At 42.4% G+C, this 17,973-nt stretch overlaps 1 protein-coding gene across 2 annotated transcripts in view; it reads right to left on the bottom strand.

Annotated features, from left to right (window-relative positions):
* The window catches only part of FRMD4A (FERM domain containing 4A), a 566,526-nt gene extending 556,017 nt beyond the window's left edge, over positions 1-10,509 (bottom strand). For both annotated transcript variants that reach the window (XM_081046121.1, XM_081046123.1), the window contains exons 1-2: positions 10,172-10,509; positions 9,614-9,739 (exon numbers count right to left, since the gene is read on the bottom strand). In XM_081046121.1, coding sequence (XP_080902247.1) covers positions 9,614-9,658 — 45 coding nt within the window. In that variant the 5' untranslated portion in view covers positions 9,659-9,739; positions 10,172-10,509. The remainder of the gene's footprint in view (positions 1-9,613; positions 9,740-10,171) is intronic.
* Between the last annotated feature and the right edge of the window lie 7,464 nt (positions 10,510-17,973).

Here is a 17,973-nt window from a genome sequence, read left to right as displayed (position 1 = left end):
TATACAAGTGGACACTTTGGTCAACGTTATTCAAGCAGTAGTTCACCATCATCAGAAGTGTCTGGACACTGATGGTAACAACTTTGAGCTCCTCTTATAACTACAGAAGTCAAATGTGACTTGTATTCATCTTCTGTTATCAGTATATATTGAGTATTACAATTTTAATAGTTTTCCTTTCTTAAAATGTATATATATGAAATAAAAGAGAAATGAGGAAGATGGACAGAGTGGGAATCCAAATAGGGGAAAGAACACATCCAACAGGGCACAAGCTTAAGCCACATGGCATTTGTGGGGGAGGGACCATTCAACACCACTATTGTATGAATTTTTAGGGGTGGTGGATGGAACAGGGGACATGTGGCTGAGCAGGTGGCAGAGGCCAGAGCTTGAAGTGGCCAACATGGTATATGAAAAGCTTGAGCCTTATCTCGTGCATAATCAGGTATGATCAGAGGATGTCGGGCCAAGAAAGTAGATCTTTGTTTTATAAACATCACTCCAGAAGATTTATAGAGAGCAAACATTGTGAGAAGTCATGAGAAGCAGAAGACCAGGTCAGTTGCTCTGCAGAGAGCCCAGGTGTGAGCGATGACAGACGTGAATTAAGGTGGGAGAGACGCAAGGGGAGGAGGGGCCAAATTCGAAAGAAAAGGAGAAAGCAGAAGGGACAGGACCAGGGGTCACTGGACAAGGTGGACAGGGAGAGGAGGGCATCAAAGGTGACTCCTGGGATGACAGGAAAAATGGTGTTACCACCAGTGAAGGTTAGACCCGTAGACCAGGGAGAAGATGGTAAATTCCCTTTGGGGTGAATTGGGTTTGAGGTACCCGTGGTATAAGCAGGAGGCTGCATCTGATAAGCCTTTGGATTGACAGTCATCAGGAGCTGATCCCCAGACACGATTAGCAAGTCATTACGGTACAGATGACAGTTGAAACCATGGGCGCAAATGACGTTGCTTAGGGAGAGGAATTGGATTTCTGGCTCAGGAAATTGCTTCTCTAGGTCTAGACTGCAGGATGAAGATTTCAATATCCAGGGTCATAGAGTGCAGTCGTTACTATGCAACATGAGACACAGGCCAGCGTTACTTCAACGCTGGAATTCGGTCTCCTTACTCAGTATGTACCACATGGCCTGAGTCAAGCATGTTTCCAGAACCTTGATTACGATCAGGCTAAATACCGTATGTTCCATTAGACTTTATACTTGGCACAGAATTCAATGAGAAAATGCTACCTGCACCAGTAACATATGCTCTCCAAACCACTATTAAACTTTGCAAAGCAGCGTACAATTAATTGTTAGCAGAGATGCACTAATAGCCAGGCAATCATGGGTAGCAGAACTGGATGGCACACATCCTGCACTTGCCAGAGAGAACATATTGCCGCTCATATTTTAGTCATCTCCCCTCCAAGAGTAAGAAAATTTTGTTACCTATTCAAGACAGGAATAACAATTTGAATGTGCTCGTGACCGGAATGGTTTGCTTGACCCCATAAGCATCTGTTTTCCTAAAACCACTGGCTATTTGTACAAAGATGGTCACTGATTGTCCAGAGACTGGGATGCAGATAAAGAGAGTATTGGGTAACTTTTTCTTTTAGACTGACTGTGGCTCCTTCAGGAGTCCGGTGAAATGAGTTCAGTCCGATGGTCATTTCATATCATTTTAGATAAAACAAGCAAATGCTAATACTTACTGTATTTAGGAACATACTAAGTACTTCACATGCACATGTTACTAATTATGCCAAATTTATGTGGTAGCTATTATTTTCCCACTTTTTAGATGGGGAGGCTTGTTCAATTTAGCATAAGTGATATAGACAATTGGGGTTTTCCATTTATATTTATTTTGAGGGAAGCTGAACCTACTATTTAGGGTTCACTGATGCCTTATTTCCCTGACTAGTTTTGTAGGAGCCCTATAATGCTACATGTGTAAGAGGCAAAGGCTCTTGTTTTTGTCTTTCTACATCTTTTCCCCTCTTCTGGTAAAAGAGTTATTTTCCTTTTGGCACCTGCCCTTCCCACTCCGTGTGACTCAGGTGGAGTGACCGGCCAGTTGACCCTCCTCCTTCCGCCCCACAGGTCTAGACATAGAAGCCAACTTCTCTGGTCAGGGAACCCATCCCTGGACCCAGTGATGAGCCTGGGACAAACCTATTATCCAACAGGGCCAAACAGACAGTAAGAGATGATCTTGCAAGGAAAGTCCTGCTCATTTACCTGGATTCACTGAGTCAAAGGACAAATGGGGAGCTGCTGAGGGGGGAAGAATCTGCCAGAGATTAAAATCAGCACAGAGCAAAGTAGAATGAAGACGTGGGGAGAAGCAGAGAAACAGCGTCCTGACTTTGCTCCCAAAGTCCTTGATGCAACTTTTCCTGGAGCTATTTCATTTCTTGGTCCTGGACTTCCCAGTAACGTCAATACATCTCCCTAACTTTAGTTTGAGTAGGTCTTTGTCACTTACAACCAGAGACACAGATTTATATAAAATGAAATGCCAATACACTTAGCAAAAAAAAAAAAAAAAAGAAATGATCTGAGAGAGGTGACTAACATTGATTTCAAACTTCACCTTGAGACAGACAAATCTGTGTGTATATTAAACACAAACTACAAAAATTGTTAATATCACAATTTCATATATCCCATTAGAAAAGTGTAGCTTCGAAGGTGGATAACTGAGCTAAAGAAGGATTTTAGCTACTGACTTAGAGGTAACCGTGACACAGTCCCCACAGACTTTTTGACAATTATCCTACTTGAAACAAACCACAAAGATTAATGATAATAGGCCAGTCCTACCTGTGGACCTGAACATGCAGGGCCCAGGTCCCATGGCCTCACTCGACATACAGTGCTTTATAGATGGCTACACCCTGTATTACTACATAATTATCATTCTCTACATTTCCATAACGGTCGTCAATATCACATTTTTAAACTTATGAGCTAACTGTCACGGAAACCTGGGTAGCATCTCAATTTCACCACTAATTAACCGAGCCATCTTGAGCAAGCCATTTCACTTTTCTGGGTCTCGGCTTCATTGTGTAAAAGAAAGATATCATGCCTGTCCCACTTGGCTTGGAGAGAATGTCTGGTTTGACAATAAGTGCAAAAGCATTTTGAAAAACAGAAGGATTATTATTATCAACCAAGATTAACGCAAGAGCAAGACTCCTCAAGACAGAACTCGATTTTATCCTATGCCTTTTACCAACTGGGAACTGGAGAAAATCCACAGGTGTCATCAGAAATTCTGATTAGAGACCTGTCACAGGTCCAATGTAGTGAAAAATTAGGGTACAGTGATAGAACTAGGACCTTGGTCACACCTCCAACCTGCCTTTCTGAGGATGTAGCCCTTTGTCACCTACAGGAACTCTGTCCAAAGCAGTGGACTTCCCATCTCCCAAACACAGTCCAAACTCTATTGTAATTCAACGACTCTCCTCACTTCAAATTGACTCTCTTAACTCATCCATCTCTCCACATGCTACCTAAACTTAGAGAACCACTTTCTCCATGCTGACAAGCAGTGCATACAGGACCTTTGAATTCAGAGCACCCAGGGCTCACGTGGTGATGGGTTACACATTGTTTTATGTTAGTTCTGACATGACTCTCTGAAGTTGTTCTGTCACTTCCTTTTTAGGCATTACAGTCTCCATGTGTCTCTATCTTGTCTCTCCAATTAGATGGTCAATTCTCTAAAGCCAGCAACTGGCTTGTATCCTTCTTGTACAGAGTAAACACTTAGCACATATTTTTTTGTTAATTAAAAAGAAAAAATGTCCAAATGAGAAAAATGGCTGAGGAAAGAAGAATCTACATGAAAGAAAATAAAATAAAAGAGGTAAAGTTATAGGACAGCAGGTTATCAACTGAAATCTATTCAAAATAGACCAGAAAGCTGATTTATTCAAGAGCATCCCAAAACAAATTTCATCCAAATGTTATATTCTTTTTTAATTCAGGGACTTAAATAGGAAGTATCAGTGAAAAAGAAAAATCCCTTAAATACACTTCCTCTGTTGATAGTATTAAAAAGGTTCTGGCAAAATTAATTTTTCATCATTAACCCTGAAAACTTAACCTTTAATCTTTGGCTGTGTTGGACTTTCTTCTATCACATATACATTTTTGAATTGGGTGATCAAAGTTGTACCAAAGGCAAGTCTTATGTCAGGCAGTACTCAAACATCATCAATGAGAAAGGGAAATGGGTTTTTGCATGGAAGGAGCAGACTAGTATTCTTCCCTAAGAAAAGATGAAATGCTATGCAACAACATGGATGGACCTTGAGATTAACGCTAAGTGAAATAAATCAGACAGAAAAAGTCAAGAACCATATGACTTCAATCATATGTGGGATATAAAACTGAAAGCATCAAATGAACAAGACCAACCAACCAACCAACAAAAACTCATAGACACAGACAACAGTTTAGTGGTTACCAGAGGGTGAGGGAGGAGAGGAGCAGTAGAAGAGAGTGAAGGGTGTCAAATGTATGGTAATGGAAGGAGAACTGACTCTGGGTGGTGAACACACAATGCAATATACAGATGATGTATTATAGGATTGTACATTTGAAACATATAATTTTACTAAACAATGTCACCCAATAAATTTAATAATAATAAAAAAAACAAGGCTGGCCCGGTGGCTCAGGCGGTTAGAGCTCCATGCTCCTAACTCCGAAGGCTGCTGGTTCGATTCCCACATGGGCCAGTGGGCTCTCAACCACAAAGTTGCTGGTTCAACTCCTGGAGTCCTGCAAGGGATGGTAGGCTCTGCCCCCTGCAACTAAGATTGAACATGGCACCTTGAGCTGAGCTGCCTCGCAGATGGCTCAGTTGGTTGGAGCACATCCTCTCAACCACAAGGTTGCCAGTTCAGTTCCTGGACTCCTGCAAGGGATGGTGGGCAGTGCCCCCTGCACCTAAAATTGAACACAGCACCTTGAGCTGAGCTGCCTCCCAGATGGCTCAGTTGGTTGGAGTGCATCCTCTCAATCACAAGGTTGCCGGTTCAACTCCCGCAAGGAATGGTGGGCGGTGCCCCCTGCAACTAGAAATGGCAACTGGACCTGGAGCTGAGCTGCGCCCTCCACAACTAAGACTGAAGGACAACAACTTGAAGCTGAACGGCACCCTCTGCAACTAAGATTGAAAGGACAACTTGACTTGGAAAAAAGGCCTGGAAGTACACACTGTTCCCCAATACAGTCCTGTTCCCCTTCCCCAATAAAATCTTTAAAAAAAAACAAAACAAACAAACAAAAAAAAAGGAGTTGGCAACTTTTAATATGCCACTAAAATTTTAACATAAAGTATGGTCAGGAAAAAAATGAACACATTTTCTGGAAACACACAAACTTCTAAGCATTCTTACCTTAAGCTTGTTTGACCCAATGTGTTGTTACATTTCAATATCCCTTTATATTAGTTGCATAGCCCTGGAAATTTAGGGACTATGATGGCAGAGGGTAAGGTAGCCAGGGGAAAATTTCAACAATACTAAACAATGACTTGGGAAAAAAAGAGAGCAAGAAAAACCCAGAAATCTGAAGTCAAATTTTTGGAATGAAAAGAATCTTCAGGATAATAAAATTTATACCCTTCATTCATTGGGAATAATCACCCACTAATATCTATGATTTATGAATTAAAGTTTGTACATATTTAATTTTCTATTGTAAAACATGACTTGACAATTTCTTAGAAACAGAGTCCAAAAGAATAACACCTTGAAAACATGGCAAGTCTTTTATGGGTATAAGAGTCAAAAGAGATGTCTTGAGCCAGACTTCTGGTATCACTTTTTGATTTTACATTTCAACATGGAAAAGAATAATGATAAACATGAAGACAGCATTACCTGCATAGAAATGTGGAAAATGCAAAATGGCTCAGAGGTGAGGCCCTTTTGAAGCGCTGATCCCAAGTGTTAGAAGATCCTGGTACTCAAGTTCTCAAGCTTTGATGGTGGTTTCAGAGAAAGCACTGACTTGAAAGTCTGAGGACCTCAGTTTTGAGACTTTGCAGAATCAGTTTCAGTTGTGTGACTGACCATTGACAGGTTCCCAAATTCTGATTATCAATGTGGTTTTTTTTTGTCCAAAAAATATGGTTTTTGAAGGGATTGGATGAGATAATGTATGTAATGACACTTTGCAGAAAGACTAATTTGCATTATAACCTAGCCAGCTCACTTATATTAAAAATGATTTTAATGCAGCTGTCTGAGCTTTCATCAGAGTTTAAGAGCCAAAATGTCATAATGCCACCTCTGTACCCCCTTGGTTATGCACCCGTATCCTGTCATAGAAATGATGACCGAATCCCTGGCTCTAGTACATTCTAGGCCTCGCAGCGGTCCCCAACCCATGTGACTTCAGCAAATGGCACACAGCTAAGAGCTTCCTGCTCCACAATTAGTCACATCAGGCTGAAGACTCCCAACAGTGTGGTGAACACAGCAATATCTTTCCTCGCTGCCAATATTTCTGCAGAGATGGGCTTTTCCATGGCTTGTGAGGTTGTATCCACTGTGGGCACCTGTCCTCTCTCCGACTCCACCTTTCCTCCCAGTTTGAGGGGCTCCATCCTGAACGGACACTCGTCAGCCCCTGTGCTAACGCTGCATTGAAAGCATCAGTGCAACGCTCCTACCTCCAGACAGTCCGAGTGTGCTCACAAGGCAGGACCCTTCCCAGATGCCCAAACCCAGCACCCGCTTGGAGAGTCACCTCAGGTACTTCTCAGAGGTGATCTGCTCTTGTCTCACAGAATAAAGCAGGCTCCCTTGGGGTAGGACTCCTGACAGCAGTGTGACTGAACCCTAATGATCATGCATTCCTGCAAATAATTTGAAACATACTTGCCCTGGCATAAAAGCCATATGGATGGGAACAAATCCCAACATCTAAAAGCGACACTGGTCATGTGTGGGGATGCAAATAAGACAATGCTGAATAAAGTGTCAGAGTCGCCTGTCATGGAGCTCTGTTCTAAACACCGTTCCTAGAGGTCTTAAATGGTATTTCACAGAGCTGAACGGGGCCTAGTGGTGATGATCTCTGCCTTAGCAAATAACTAAGGCACAGAGAGAGGCCGCGACATGCCCAGGGTGACCCAGTGAGTAGCCAAGCTGGGAAGAGAGCACACAGTCTCTAACTCCAGACTCTGCCCTTTCCATAACCAAATAAACACACCCTGCCCTGGATCATTACCATCTACACTGAATGTAACTTATGGTACCTCTTTATCAAAAGCAAGGGGCACGGCCAAAGGCTTTCCCCTGGTTCTCTGAAGCCCAGTGAGTCTATGGCACAGAATCAATATTGCAATCAGGCCACCTGATATCGACCTCCCCTCCGATGGGGTGTTTACAAGGTCCCTCCCGCTCTTGCTCTTACACTTTGCTAGTTTCCTCAGTTGGCCGCAGTCCATAAATACTGAGATCCAATTGGCTGATTGATTAGCTAATAAATAATAATGTTGACGTCTTCCTTCTGGAACTCACAGCCAAAGCAACTCTGCTAAATGGCCTCTCTTTCTTCTTTCTTTCCTCCTTGACTCGCCTATAAACTTTGAGACTCATCATGCAATAGGTCAGGGAGGCAATTCCTTTCGGGTTTACTCTTAAAACTGGAAAAAGCAATGACGTCTACAGGGCAAAATCCCCCAGAACCAGTAGTGAACCAGAAAACGTGCATTGACTCCAATTACACACGGTGCTCCAGGGTTCTTTAATCTAACGGTCCATCGCAGTGTCAAGAGCTATTTCCCAGACTTCCCACAGAGACCTGCACACAATCCTTTAATCCGGGCAGGATATGAGCACCAGTGAGAGATCTGAGGGCAGAGGCTGCCGAGGATGGAAGATAAGTCTGAGCTGCAGAGACGACCCCGAGGACAGTGACCCTAATACTTGGGAGGCCCAGGAGTGTGTGTGTGTGGGGGGGAGGGGCACGAGCAGCTGGACCAGGAAGCTGAGCTGAGATGCTGTTTGGGGCCCAAGGATTTATCCTGAAAGCACAAGTAAAACAGACACACACACACCTGAGTGCTCTGAAATCTGGAGGCGATAAGGCCCAGCTCTCCCTGGAATGATTTTTTAAGAACATATTTCTTCTCTATATGAACATCATGCAGAATTTATTTCCCTTTAACAGTGTTAGACAGTATGCACGTGCACACCTACATGTGAGCGCACGCACTTGTATTTTTTTGCATAGCACCTTGGGGTCTCCTGGTCTCACGGATACTGCCACTTCAGTGCCTGCCACGGTCACAAATGCTCAGAGCCTTTGCCTCCGCTTATGTGACCACAGGTAGACCATGAGGATAAAATAACATCAGGCAATAGAATTAGTGATAGCAATAGAATTAGATGAGTAAAGGGTAATTTCTCCAGAAAAAACCTTCGTTCGTTCCAATCCTTCTCCCCAGTGCAATCGGAAGTCAGCAGAGGCCCCCGAGACCTCAGGCATTTCAAATGCCTCTGTTAGCCTAAATGACACTTGGGGTAATAAAGAACCAAGATATCTGTCTCTCTTAACTTGATAGGACTGGCCACCAGGGGAGGAGGCCCCGCCCTTATTTCACTTCCAAAAGGCCTCAATGAACTCATGAGGCCTCGCAAAGCTGCATTTTTCCTTCTCAGTCAGAAAACATAGATCAATATACACAGCAGAAGCACTTATGCTTTGTTCATGACATCTCCTGTGCAACTGTGAGAAACATTCCCACACCAAGCTGGCAGGGGCTACTTCCATCCACATCACCCTGGCACATGGGCTGCTGCTGAGAAGGAGGGAGGAGCAACATGACAGCAAAAGCAAACCAAACCTAGTGGCAAGCAAAAAGTCAATCAGGTTTAAAACAAGGCGACTGTCCGTGGTTGCTTAACTATCCCAAGAGCAACACGATGGAGATCACAGAGCGGTTTACAGCAGGCCATGGACAAGGGCCTGGAAAAGGCCTGCCAGAGTCTCCCTAGCAATGGCAGTTGAGAGATGAGCTTCCTCCAGCTCCAGTGTCACAAAAGGCCACCGCAAACCACCTGGGCTGCTTCTACAGGGAAATTGGAGCAGATATGAGGGCGCGTAGAAAGAAATCCTATTCAATTGCCCCGGGGGCAAAAATTTCCACAGTTGCCATGAGAAGATATATATATATCTTAGAAAAATAAAACCACCAAACAAACACGATTACCCCGATTTAGAAGCAAAAGGCATGGGGGAGGGGGTAAGAGGAAGGATGCTGAGAGCCAGGGGGTGGCGTTGGTGGGAATGTATTTCCAGGAGCTCTTAGCACCTGTTTGCAAGCGCATCTCTCAAAATAGCATTAAGCAACAAGTTTCTAAAATGGCAAATCTAATGCTCCCTTTCCCTGGGAGTGCTTTGTCATGGCTGATACTCTGTTCTCAAGAAATCATTTCTAAAGAGCCTGCAGGATAAAAGAGAGCGATTTTTAACATGTGTGCAGCTATGGCAGCAGCAGCAGACCACAGGCGGGTGTGATGCGGGAGAGGCTGGCGCTGGGCGCTGCCTGGCTGCCCCTCCTCCCAGAGCACTCACCATCAGCAGGCTGAGCGCAGAGTCCGGCACGAGCTGCACGGCCATGGTCTATGATTCCCATGCACACACGCTCCTGGACAGTCAGTCCGCCTGGGCCCTGGGTGACTGCAAAGCATCCACAAACACCTGCAGAAAACCAGCCAGAAATCCAGACTCAGGGTGCAAAAAGCCCAAGAGGAAGACAGGCCACATTTCACGGGGTGGGGGAGAAGGTCAGGGGGATGTTGGGAAGAAGGGGTGGGAACTGGGCTTAGGGAGGAAAAAAAAAAAAAGAAGGAAAATAGGAAGATGCAGGTTATTTAAAGGTGAGCCCTGCCTAGCTTCTACCGCTAAGCTGCACAAGCACAGAAACCACATCAACCACAAATATCAAAGCTCAGAACACAGAATTTTTAACTGATCCCTTAGCCTCGGCAGCAACTCTTCTTTTAACTGACAATTAAAATAAAATGTTCCCTATTGCAGATAAATCAACCAGCCCGAACAACACCCCCAGCCCCCCTTCTCTGCATCTCTCAGCAATTCTGCTGCATAAACATGCTGCATGTCACAACCTACCGCTTGCAATCTGGTCAGTGTCTTCTTTCCTGCAGAAAGGTGTGTCCCTTTTGCAGAATCAAGTCTCTGGGAGCTGGGGAGCCCAGCCTGACCACCAGCACCAGGCGGTCACTGGAGATCAGTAAATGCCCTCATCATAACTGAGAAGGAAGTCAGTTATGAACTGACCTTTCCACCATCCCCGAATCTACTTTTCCTCCCCGAGTGGACTGGCAAGCTTAGTGCCCAGTGGGGCTAACGTACTTCCGAGGAACATGTAATTACACTGCCTGTTCTGTGAGCGCTCAGATCTCCCTGCCTGCACCACATGTATGCTGAAGACAGACACCCTCTACCTCTCTCCTCGCTTCCTCCCGCCCTCCCTCCCGCCCTTCTTTCCCTCCCATCTCTCCACCAGGCTGCCTGTTAGGAATTTTGAAGGAGCCTCTCTAGCTCAGGGAGGCACGGGAGGCTAATTTGTAGCAAGGGACACTGCTTAAGACAAAACAGGCAAATTAGCCTTGAAAATTATATTACGCAGCATTTTCCTTGGAAGATGTCAATGGAAGGACAGAAAAAAAAGGAAATCTGCCCAGTCTTGTTACTTAATGAGTGGCTCAAAAGGCTTCCCAGAGTCAAAGATTTAAGAAAATTAAAGCATCTTTCTTATGGGCACTGCTAAGCTTCTATCTTTTTATGGAATCCACTTATTCAACTAAAAATAGCCATTACGAATACTTCTGGTAACATTTTTTTCGTGTTCTTTACTGATTTCTTCCTTCACTCACCTGCTGTAATGACTCCAAAAATTCTTTGAAATTAACTGGACAATGTGAAATGTAGGAACACAGAAACCAAATTTCTAAGTAGAAACTGGGGAGAAGAAATGAATAACCTTTAACTGTTTCTATGGACAAGTATAGCTGTTATCCCTATATATACTTTGAAAAACATTTATTTGATCATCACCATACTCAGCACAAAGCAAGTGCTGAAAAATATTTATTAATCGAATGAAAAGATTCCCCTCTCACTGTTTATCCTATGGTGGCCCAATAGGGTTGAACCTCTGTGCTAGGTGTCTGATTGGATTCTAATGCCCTTGACCTCAGAGAATGCTGAGAATCACTCCCTACTATCAGGTGCTTGGAGACTCATAGCATGATCTAAGTCACGTGGGTGGCCTTGCACTGAGTTATCAGAACATTCTGGACTTGCTAGTGGGTTTCACAAAAGAATTTAAAATAATAATAATAATTATAATAATAATAATAATTATTATTATTATTATTATTATTATTATTATTATTTAAAGAACACATCTATAGCATTACCTTAACCTTCCAAATAGGGCTCTAGTATTCAAGTATATTTGCCGGGTGCCTACTGTGTGTAGTACTGCATGATAAGCTTTGGAGAAAATGCTAAATCACAGTCTCTGCCTTCATGAGAGTTTTTATCCGGACGATGCAGCGATACCCCAAAATCACTTATGATTCAAGACACTATGCAACAAATACTATAAAGTGACTTAAAAAATAAATCATCTGGACTGCCCAGAGCAGGGAGAGTGTACTTTTGGCTTCAAGAACCATGGTAGTTCTTGAAGTGGAACTTGAGGGAAAAGCAGGATGTCTTTTTTTATAACTTCTGTTTCGTAATTCTCCAGGGACTATGTGCTTGTAAAATACAGAAAGCATAAGGTAAAAAGTTAATACTGGTGCTATTGCAACTAGTATATGTGGACGGAAGGAGGCTGTGCCCCACAGAGCAGCACCCAGTGCGGAGACGTCCCAGACACTCTCAGGTAGAGGTAGGCCTGAGAGAGAATGTGTCAACCACTGCCATTAGGCCCCAGCACCCCTGCCTCCCTCTCTGTAACCTGCTGGGAAAGCCTCACCTCGACTCTTCGTCCAGATTCCCTAGGCAACAGAGCCTGTGGCAGAGCTCTCATGTGAAGACATTATTGGGAGGTGCAGCAAGACAGAAGGAGGAGCTGGGAAGGGGAAGAAGGGAAGGGATGAGCATGGGTACAAGGCAGTAATTTGCTCATAGCACACATGTGCAGTCATGAGGGAGGGCTTCCAGACAGGCCTGGAACTTCAGTCCTTGGGATGGACCATCCAGGAGAGGAGCCTGCTCCTGCCCATCAGCTACTCTTGTTGGTCAAACTGACTCCAGAGAGCATGAACTCCCACGCGCTTCAGAGCTGCCTTACCAGCTCCTCCAGGTAACCGTGGATGGAAGGGCATGGCATCTGAGCGCGAGAACAAACGGAGATGCCACAGCCTTTGCGGGGAAGTCAGATAGGACCTGGGCACTGGAGCTGCGGACGTGTCTTCCTTAGCGCATGTTATGGACACTGTCCCAAGATTGGGTCCACAGCCGGCGGCGGCTGGGACGGCTGGCAGTGCCAGGAGTTAGAATGACAGTGGCAGCACCTGGACTCCCCACCAAAACCTAAACCCCAGGGGCCATGGGGGAGCCCAGCAAATCCGAGAGGTAGGTAAACTGAGTCTGGTCAAAGTGTATATGTTTACGTCACTTTCAATGTCATAATCCTCCATGAAATAGTTCCTGATTTTTTTCCATTTGGGCATTCCTATTTGCTTTGTTTGTACCATTTGAACTTACTGTTTATTTTTCTGACTGCTTTTTATGACAGTTATTCACTTTAGTATCCCCCTATTAGAGAGTGAGCAGCTTGATGTCAAAACTAGGTACCGTCCCTCTCTGTGTACTCATGTAGCTCAGAGCATCAAGCTCAGAAAGCAGAAGCTGCTCAATAACATTACACGGGGCACCCATGGAGATGCTAAAATGTTCAGGAGAAAGGGCAAGCACAGCATGGTGGGGTGGGTGGGTAGCACGCTGGGAGCATACAGAAAAAACGAGCACTGCACAGAGACGGAGGGGTCAGGGAAAGAGGGAGCCCCAGAATTCCAGTGACAATGGTAGTTCTACAAAGACGCCTCGAGCTTTAAGCAGAGTCACGAACTCAGAAATCAAAGTGTGAAGGGTGATGGAGCAGTTGGGGAGGAAGAGGAGTTCATTAGTGTAAAACGGACCCGCATGTAAAAACAAAAAATAAGCCTGTGAGATATGAGCTATCCATTTCTTTTTAAAACCTTGTCGAAGAGAATCAAAATCACAGAAGGAAGAAGGTATGAGGGATGGCCATCCTTCCCTCTAAGTAACTACATCCCAATCTTGGCTAATCTACCACCCAAGAAAGCAACATAATTCCTTTCGGTGTAGCTCCTAACAAAAGTTCCTCAGTTCAAGGACAGTTCAATGTCACACCCACCAAAAGCCATTACAAAAACAAACAAACAACAAAAACAAAAATAGTCATTCAAAACTTCTTTTGTATTTAATATGAAGCTGTTCTGAAGACACCGATTATTGGATCACTCACTCCTGCCTGTATAAATTGCCCCATATGAGAAATTTCTCTTGGAATTTACTGCAAGGAAAATGTCTCTCCCTTCTAAGGTAGGCTGTGGACTGCATTCGCTTCTCAGGCTGCCTGCTGGCCTATTTTACTCTTAGAAATCAGAATGTCTGTTCTGTCATTTGCTCTGTGACCCAGGGTAAGTGACCCAGGGTGAGGTGAACATCAAATCAAATATTATTATACCTTTTGCTAAATTGCAAATAATAGGCATTCAATAATGGTTAGTTCCCCTTAAGTCTCCTTTTCCTTCCGATAATAAAAATAATGGAACGAATCACTATTGGCACATTTGGCTGTCAGAATACCCAAAGCCCAATTTTACTTTCAATTAGAGCAGATATTATCATAGCTGGCATTATTACTTCCCTAGTTTTTCTCAACCTTGTTTTCTTCCTTTTAATTCAGAATATATCACTCTTATTTGGTAGGCATTTTTGTCACTAAGCCATCTGAAATCCTTTTTTGGAAAGAGGTACAACATAAATCATTCTTTCATGCATAAACGGCTCTCAAATAAATTTGGCTCACTGTGGAATATTTTGCAGCTACTAAAATGGCAATTATGAAAAGCAGTTAGAAATATGGAAACTGTCTGTCTGAGCTATAACGTTTATTTGACCATGAAATGATACATATACTCTAATTACAACCATGTAAATATTTATATTTTAAGAGGATATGAAGGACCTCTGCTTCCAGCCAAGATGGAATAATAGGGACGAAGTTTACCCTCCCTCCAGAAACAAACAAAAATGGGTGAAACATATGAACCAATATTTTTCAAAACACTGGACACAGGACATCCAAAGGCGATGGCCCACGATAAGCTTTACAGTTGTCCCAGGCTACAGTGTTTCCAGGCCACAGAACCCAGAGGGGAACTCAGGTGGAAACAAATGGATTCCCTAAATGGAAGAGACAAGGAAAACAAAATGGGTAGAGTTCCCAGAGCAGTGCACAAGAGAAGAGAGAGGTACAGAGAAAGAGAACTTCACAGATTTGTAAAAGGGTCCCCTTTGAGTATTCGGTTGAGTACTGACCACCACATGCACCAGAGGAGACTCTCTGAAGCTGGGGAAAGAACCACCTCAAAGAATTAGGAAGATGGGTGACTGGTGCTCACACAGGACCGGGAGTAGTGCCTGTGCATTCCAACCAGAAGGAAAGGCCTCATAATTCATGGTGCATTAGGTAGATGCTCAGTCAGAATAGTCTTGACTCAGTGTAAGGAATAATTAGCCAGAGATTGATCACTCCCCTGTGTCTGCCTAACCAATGTGAGAAGCAAGACCTGAAACAATCAAACTGTTTCCAAGTAACTTAACTGTGTTCCAAAATAAAGAGTATTTAAGAAATGCAAAAATAGCCAGCATCCAACAAAATAATATGTACAATGTCTGGCATCTAATAAAAATTACCAGGTATGGAAAGTAGGAAAATATGACCACTAAATAGAAGACAAATGAATAAAAAATCATCCAAAAGTAACACAGATGTTAGAGTTAGCAGAAAAGAACATTAGAACACTTATTATAATTTTATTCAATCTGTTTGAAACATTTATTAGAGAAATGGAAGATGTAAAAAAAGACCAGTTTAAACTTCCAGAGATTAATAACTACTCAAAAATGAAAAAAATCCCACTTTTCTTGGGATTAATGGAGATTAGACATTATAGAAAGAAAAATGAGTGAACTTGAAAACATAGAAACTATTCCAATTGAAAAAAAGAGATTTAAAAACAAGTTTTTTGAAACAAAGTAAAATGAGCATCTGTGCCTTGTGGGACAACTTCAAGCAGCCTAATATACATGTAATTTGTATCCCTGAAGAAAGGGAGACATAAAATATATTTGAAGAAATAATGGCTAAGATTTCCCCAAAATGTATGCTGAATAAATGCTAAGCATGAAAAAAAACTACACCAAAGTACATCATCTACAAATTGCTCAATATCAGTGATGAAGAGAAAATTTTGAAAGTAACACAGTGGGGCAAATATATATCACAAACAGAAGGACAAAGGATCATTATCTCTTATTAACTAGGATACAAAAACTCTAAACACAATTATAGAAAATAAAAGCCAATAATATATTTTTTTAAAATGCATCATGACGATCCAGGGTTTATGCTAGGAATACAGGTTGGTTTAACATTCTAAAAGCAACCGGGGCACATTAGCATATTAACAAACTAAAAAAGAAAAACTACGTAATCATTTCAGTAGACACAGAAAAAGCAATTGATAAAGTTCAACATCTATTCCAGATTTAAAAAAATAAAAATTCAGCCAATTTAGAATAAAATGAAACTTTCTCAACTTGATAAAGAGCATTAGAAAAATTCCAGCTAATGTAAAAGGCTGAATGCTTTCCCCCTAAAATCCCCCTAAGAAACAGGGCAAAGATATCTACTCTCAGGACTTCTCTTAACATTATACTAGAGATTGCAGACAGTGTAATATAACCAGAAAAGGAAATAAAATCTATTCAGATTGGAAAAGAAAAAGTACAACAATCTTCAGTCACAGCCAACCTAATCTTTTTGTAGAAAATCCGATGGAATTTACAAACAAGCTACTAGAATTAATAAGCAAGTTTAACACGGTTGAAAGATGGAGGATATATTTGGAAATCAATTGTATTTCTATACAGCAATAATGAATAGGAAATTTAAATTAAAAATACAATGCAATTTGTAATAGCATTAGACAATATGAAATCTGACAAAGGCGTGAAAGATCTGTACAATGAAAACTATAAAACATTGTTGAGAGTAATTAAAAACTTACTAAATGGAGAGATATACTGGGCCCATGAATCAGAAAATTTAATGTTGTTCAGATATCAATTCTCACCAAAGTGATTTATAGATTCAATAGAATCTCAATCAGTATTCTATCTCACTTTTACTGTGGAAATTGACAAGCTGATTCTAAACTGATATGGAAATGCAAAGGACACAGAATTGCCAGAATAACTTTGAAAAAGTTGGCTCAGTTGTTTGGAGTGCGAGCTCTCAACATCAAGGTTGCTGGTTCGATTCCCACATGGGATGGTGGGCTGCACTCCCTGCAACTAAAGATTGAAAACAGTGACTGGACTTGGAGCTGAGCTGTGCCCTCCACAACTAGATTGAAGGACAACAACTTGGAGCTGATGGTCCCTGGAGAAACATACTGTGCCCCAATATTCCCCAACAAAATTGAAAAAAAGAGAGAGAATAAAAACACAACCCATAGTATAGTAGCAAATATTTGCAAAGCATATTTTTGGTATAGATATTATATCTGGCATGTGTAAAAGCCTTCTATACTCAAGAAATCAAACAACCCAATGAAAAATGTGGAAAAGATTTGAACACATATACGTCACCAAAGAATATATATGTATGGCAAATAAGCACATGAGAAGGTGCCCAACACCATCAGTCATTGGGAAAATGCAAATCAAAATAATAATGAGGCACCACAACACACCTACTCGATGTCTACAGTTAAAAAGACTGACCATATCCGGTCGGAATATAACATTGTATACCCACTTTGGAAAACAGTTTGGCAGTTTCTTTAAAAGTTAAACATACGGGTGGCTGGGTGGCTCAGTTGGTTAGAGCACGAGCTCTGGGCAATGGGGCTGCTGGTTCAATTCCCACATGGGCCAGCAAGCTGCACCCTCCACAACTAGAAAGAAGTCAATGAGCTGCAGCTGAGCTCCCAGGTGGCCAGATGGTTCAGCTGGTTGGAGCGCGGGCTCTCAACCACAAGGTTGCCAGTTGGACTCCCGCAAGGGATGGTGGGCGCAGGCTGCGCCCCCTGCAACTAGCAACAGCAACTGCACCTGGAGCTGAGCTGCGCCCTCCACAACTAAGACTGAAAGGACAACAACTTGACTTGGAAAAGTCCTGGAAGTACACACTGTTCCCTAGTTAAGTCCTGTTCCCCTTCCCCAATAAAATCTTTAAAAAAAAAAAAAAGTTAAACATACACCTGTGATATACTTTATGTAAATAAAGATACAGAACTTTGAAAAAAAAAGTTAAACATACACCTGCCTTAGGAGCCAACCATCCCAAATGAAAATTAATGTACACAAATGTTAATGACAGTTGTATTTGTAATACTCAAACCCCGAAACAACCCAAATGTCCATCAATGGGTTACTGTTTGTACAGTACAACAGATTGTACAGCCATACAATGAAATCCTGTTCAGCAATAAAAATGAATGAAGTACTCTTATAGGCGAGAACATGAATGAACCTCAAGAATATTAAGCTAAGTGGAAGAAACCAGATGCAAAAGACGACAACTGTTTATTCCACTTATAGGAAATGTCTGGAAAAGATAGGTTAGCGGTTGCCTG

This window comes from Rhinolophus hipposideros (genome assembly GCF_964194185.1).
Source record: "Rhinolophus hipposideros genome assembly, chromosome: 1".
Lineage (NCBI taxonomy): Eukaryota > Metazoa > Chordata > Mammalia > Chiroptera > Rhinolophidae > Rhinolophus > Rhinolophus hipposideros.
Note: the sequence above shows the minus strand (reverse complement) of the source record. Positions and strands in the feature narration are given on the sequence as shown.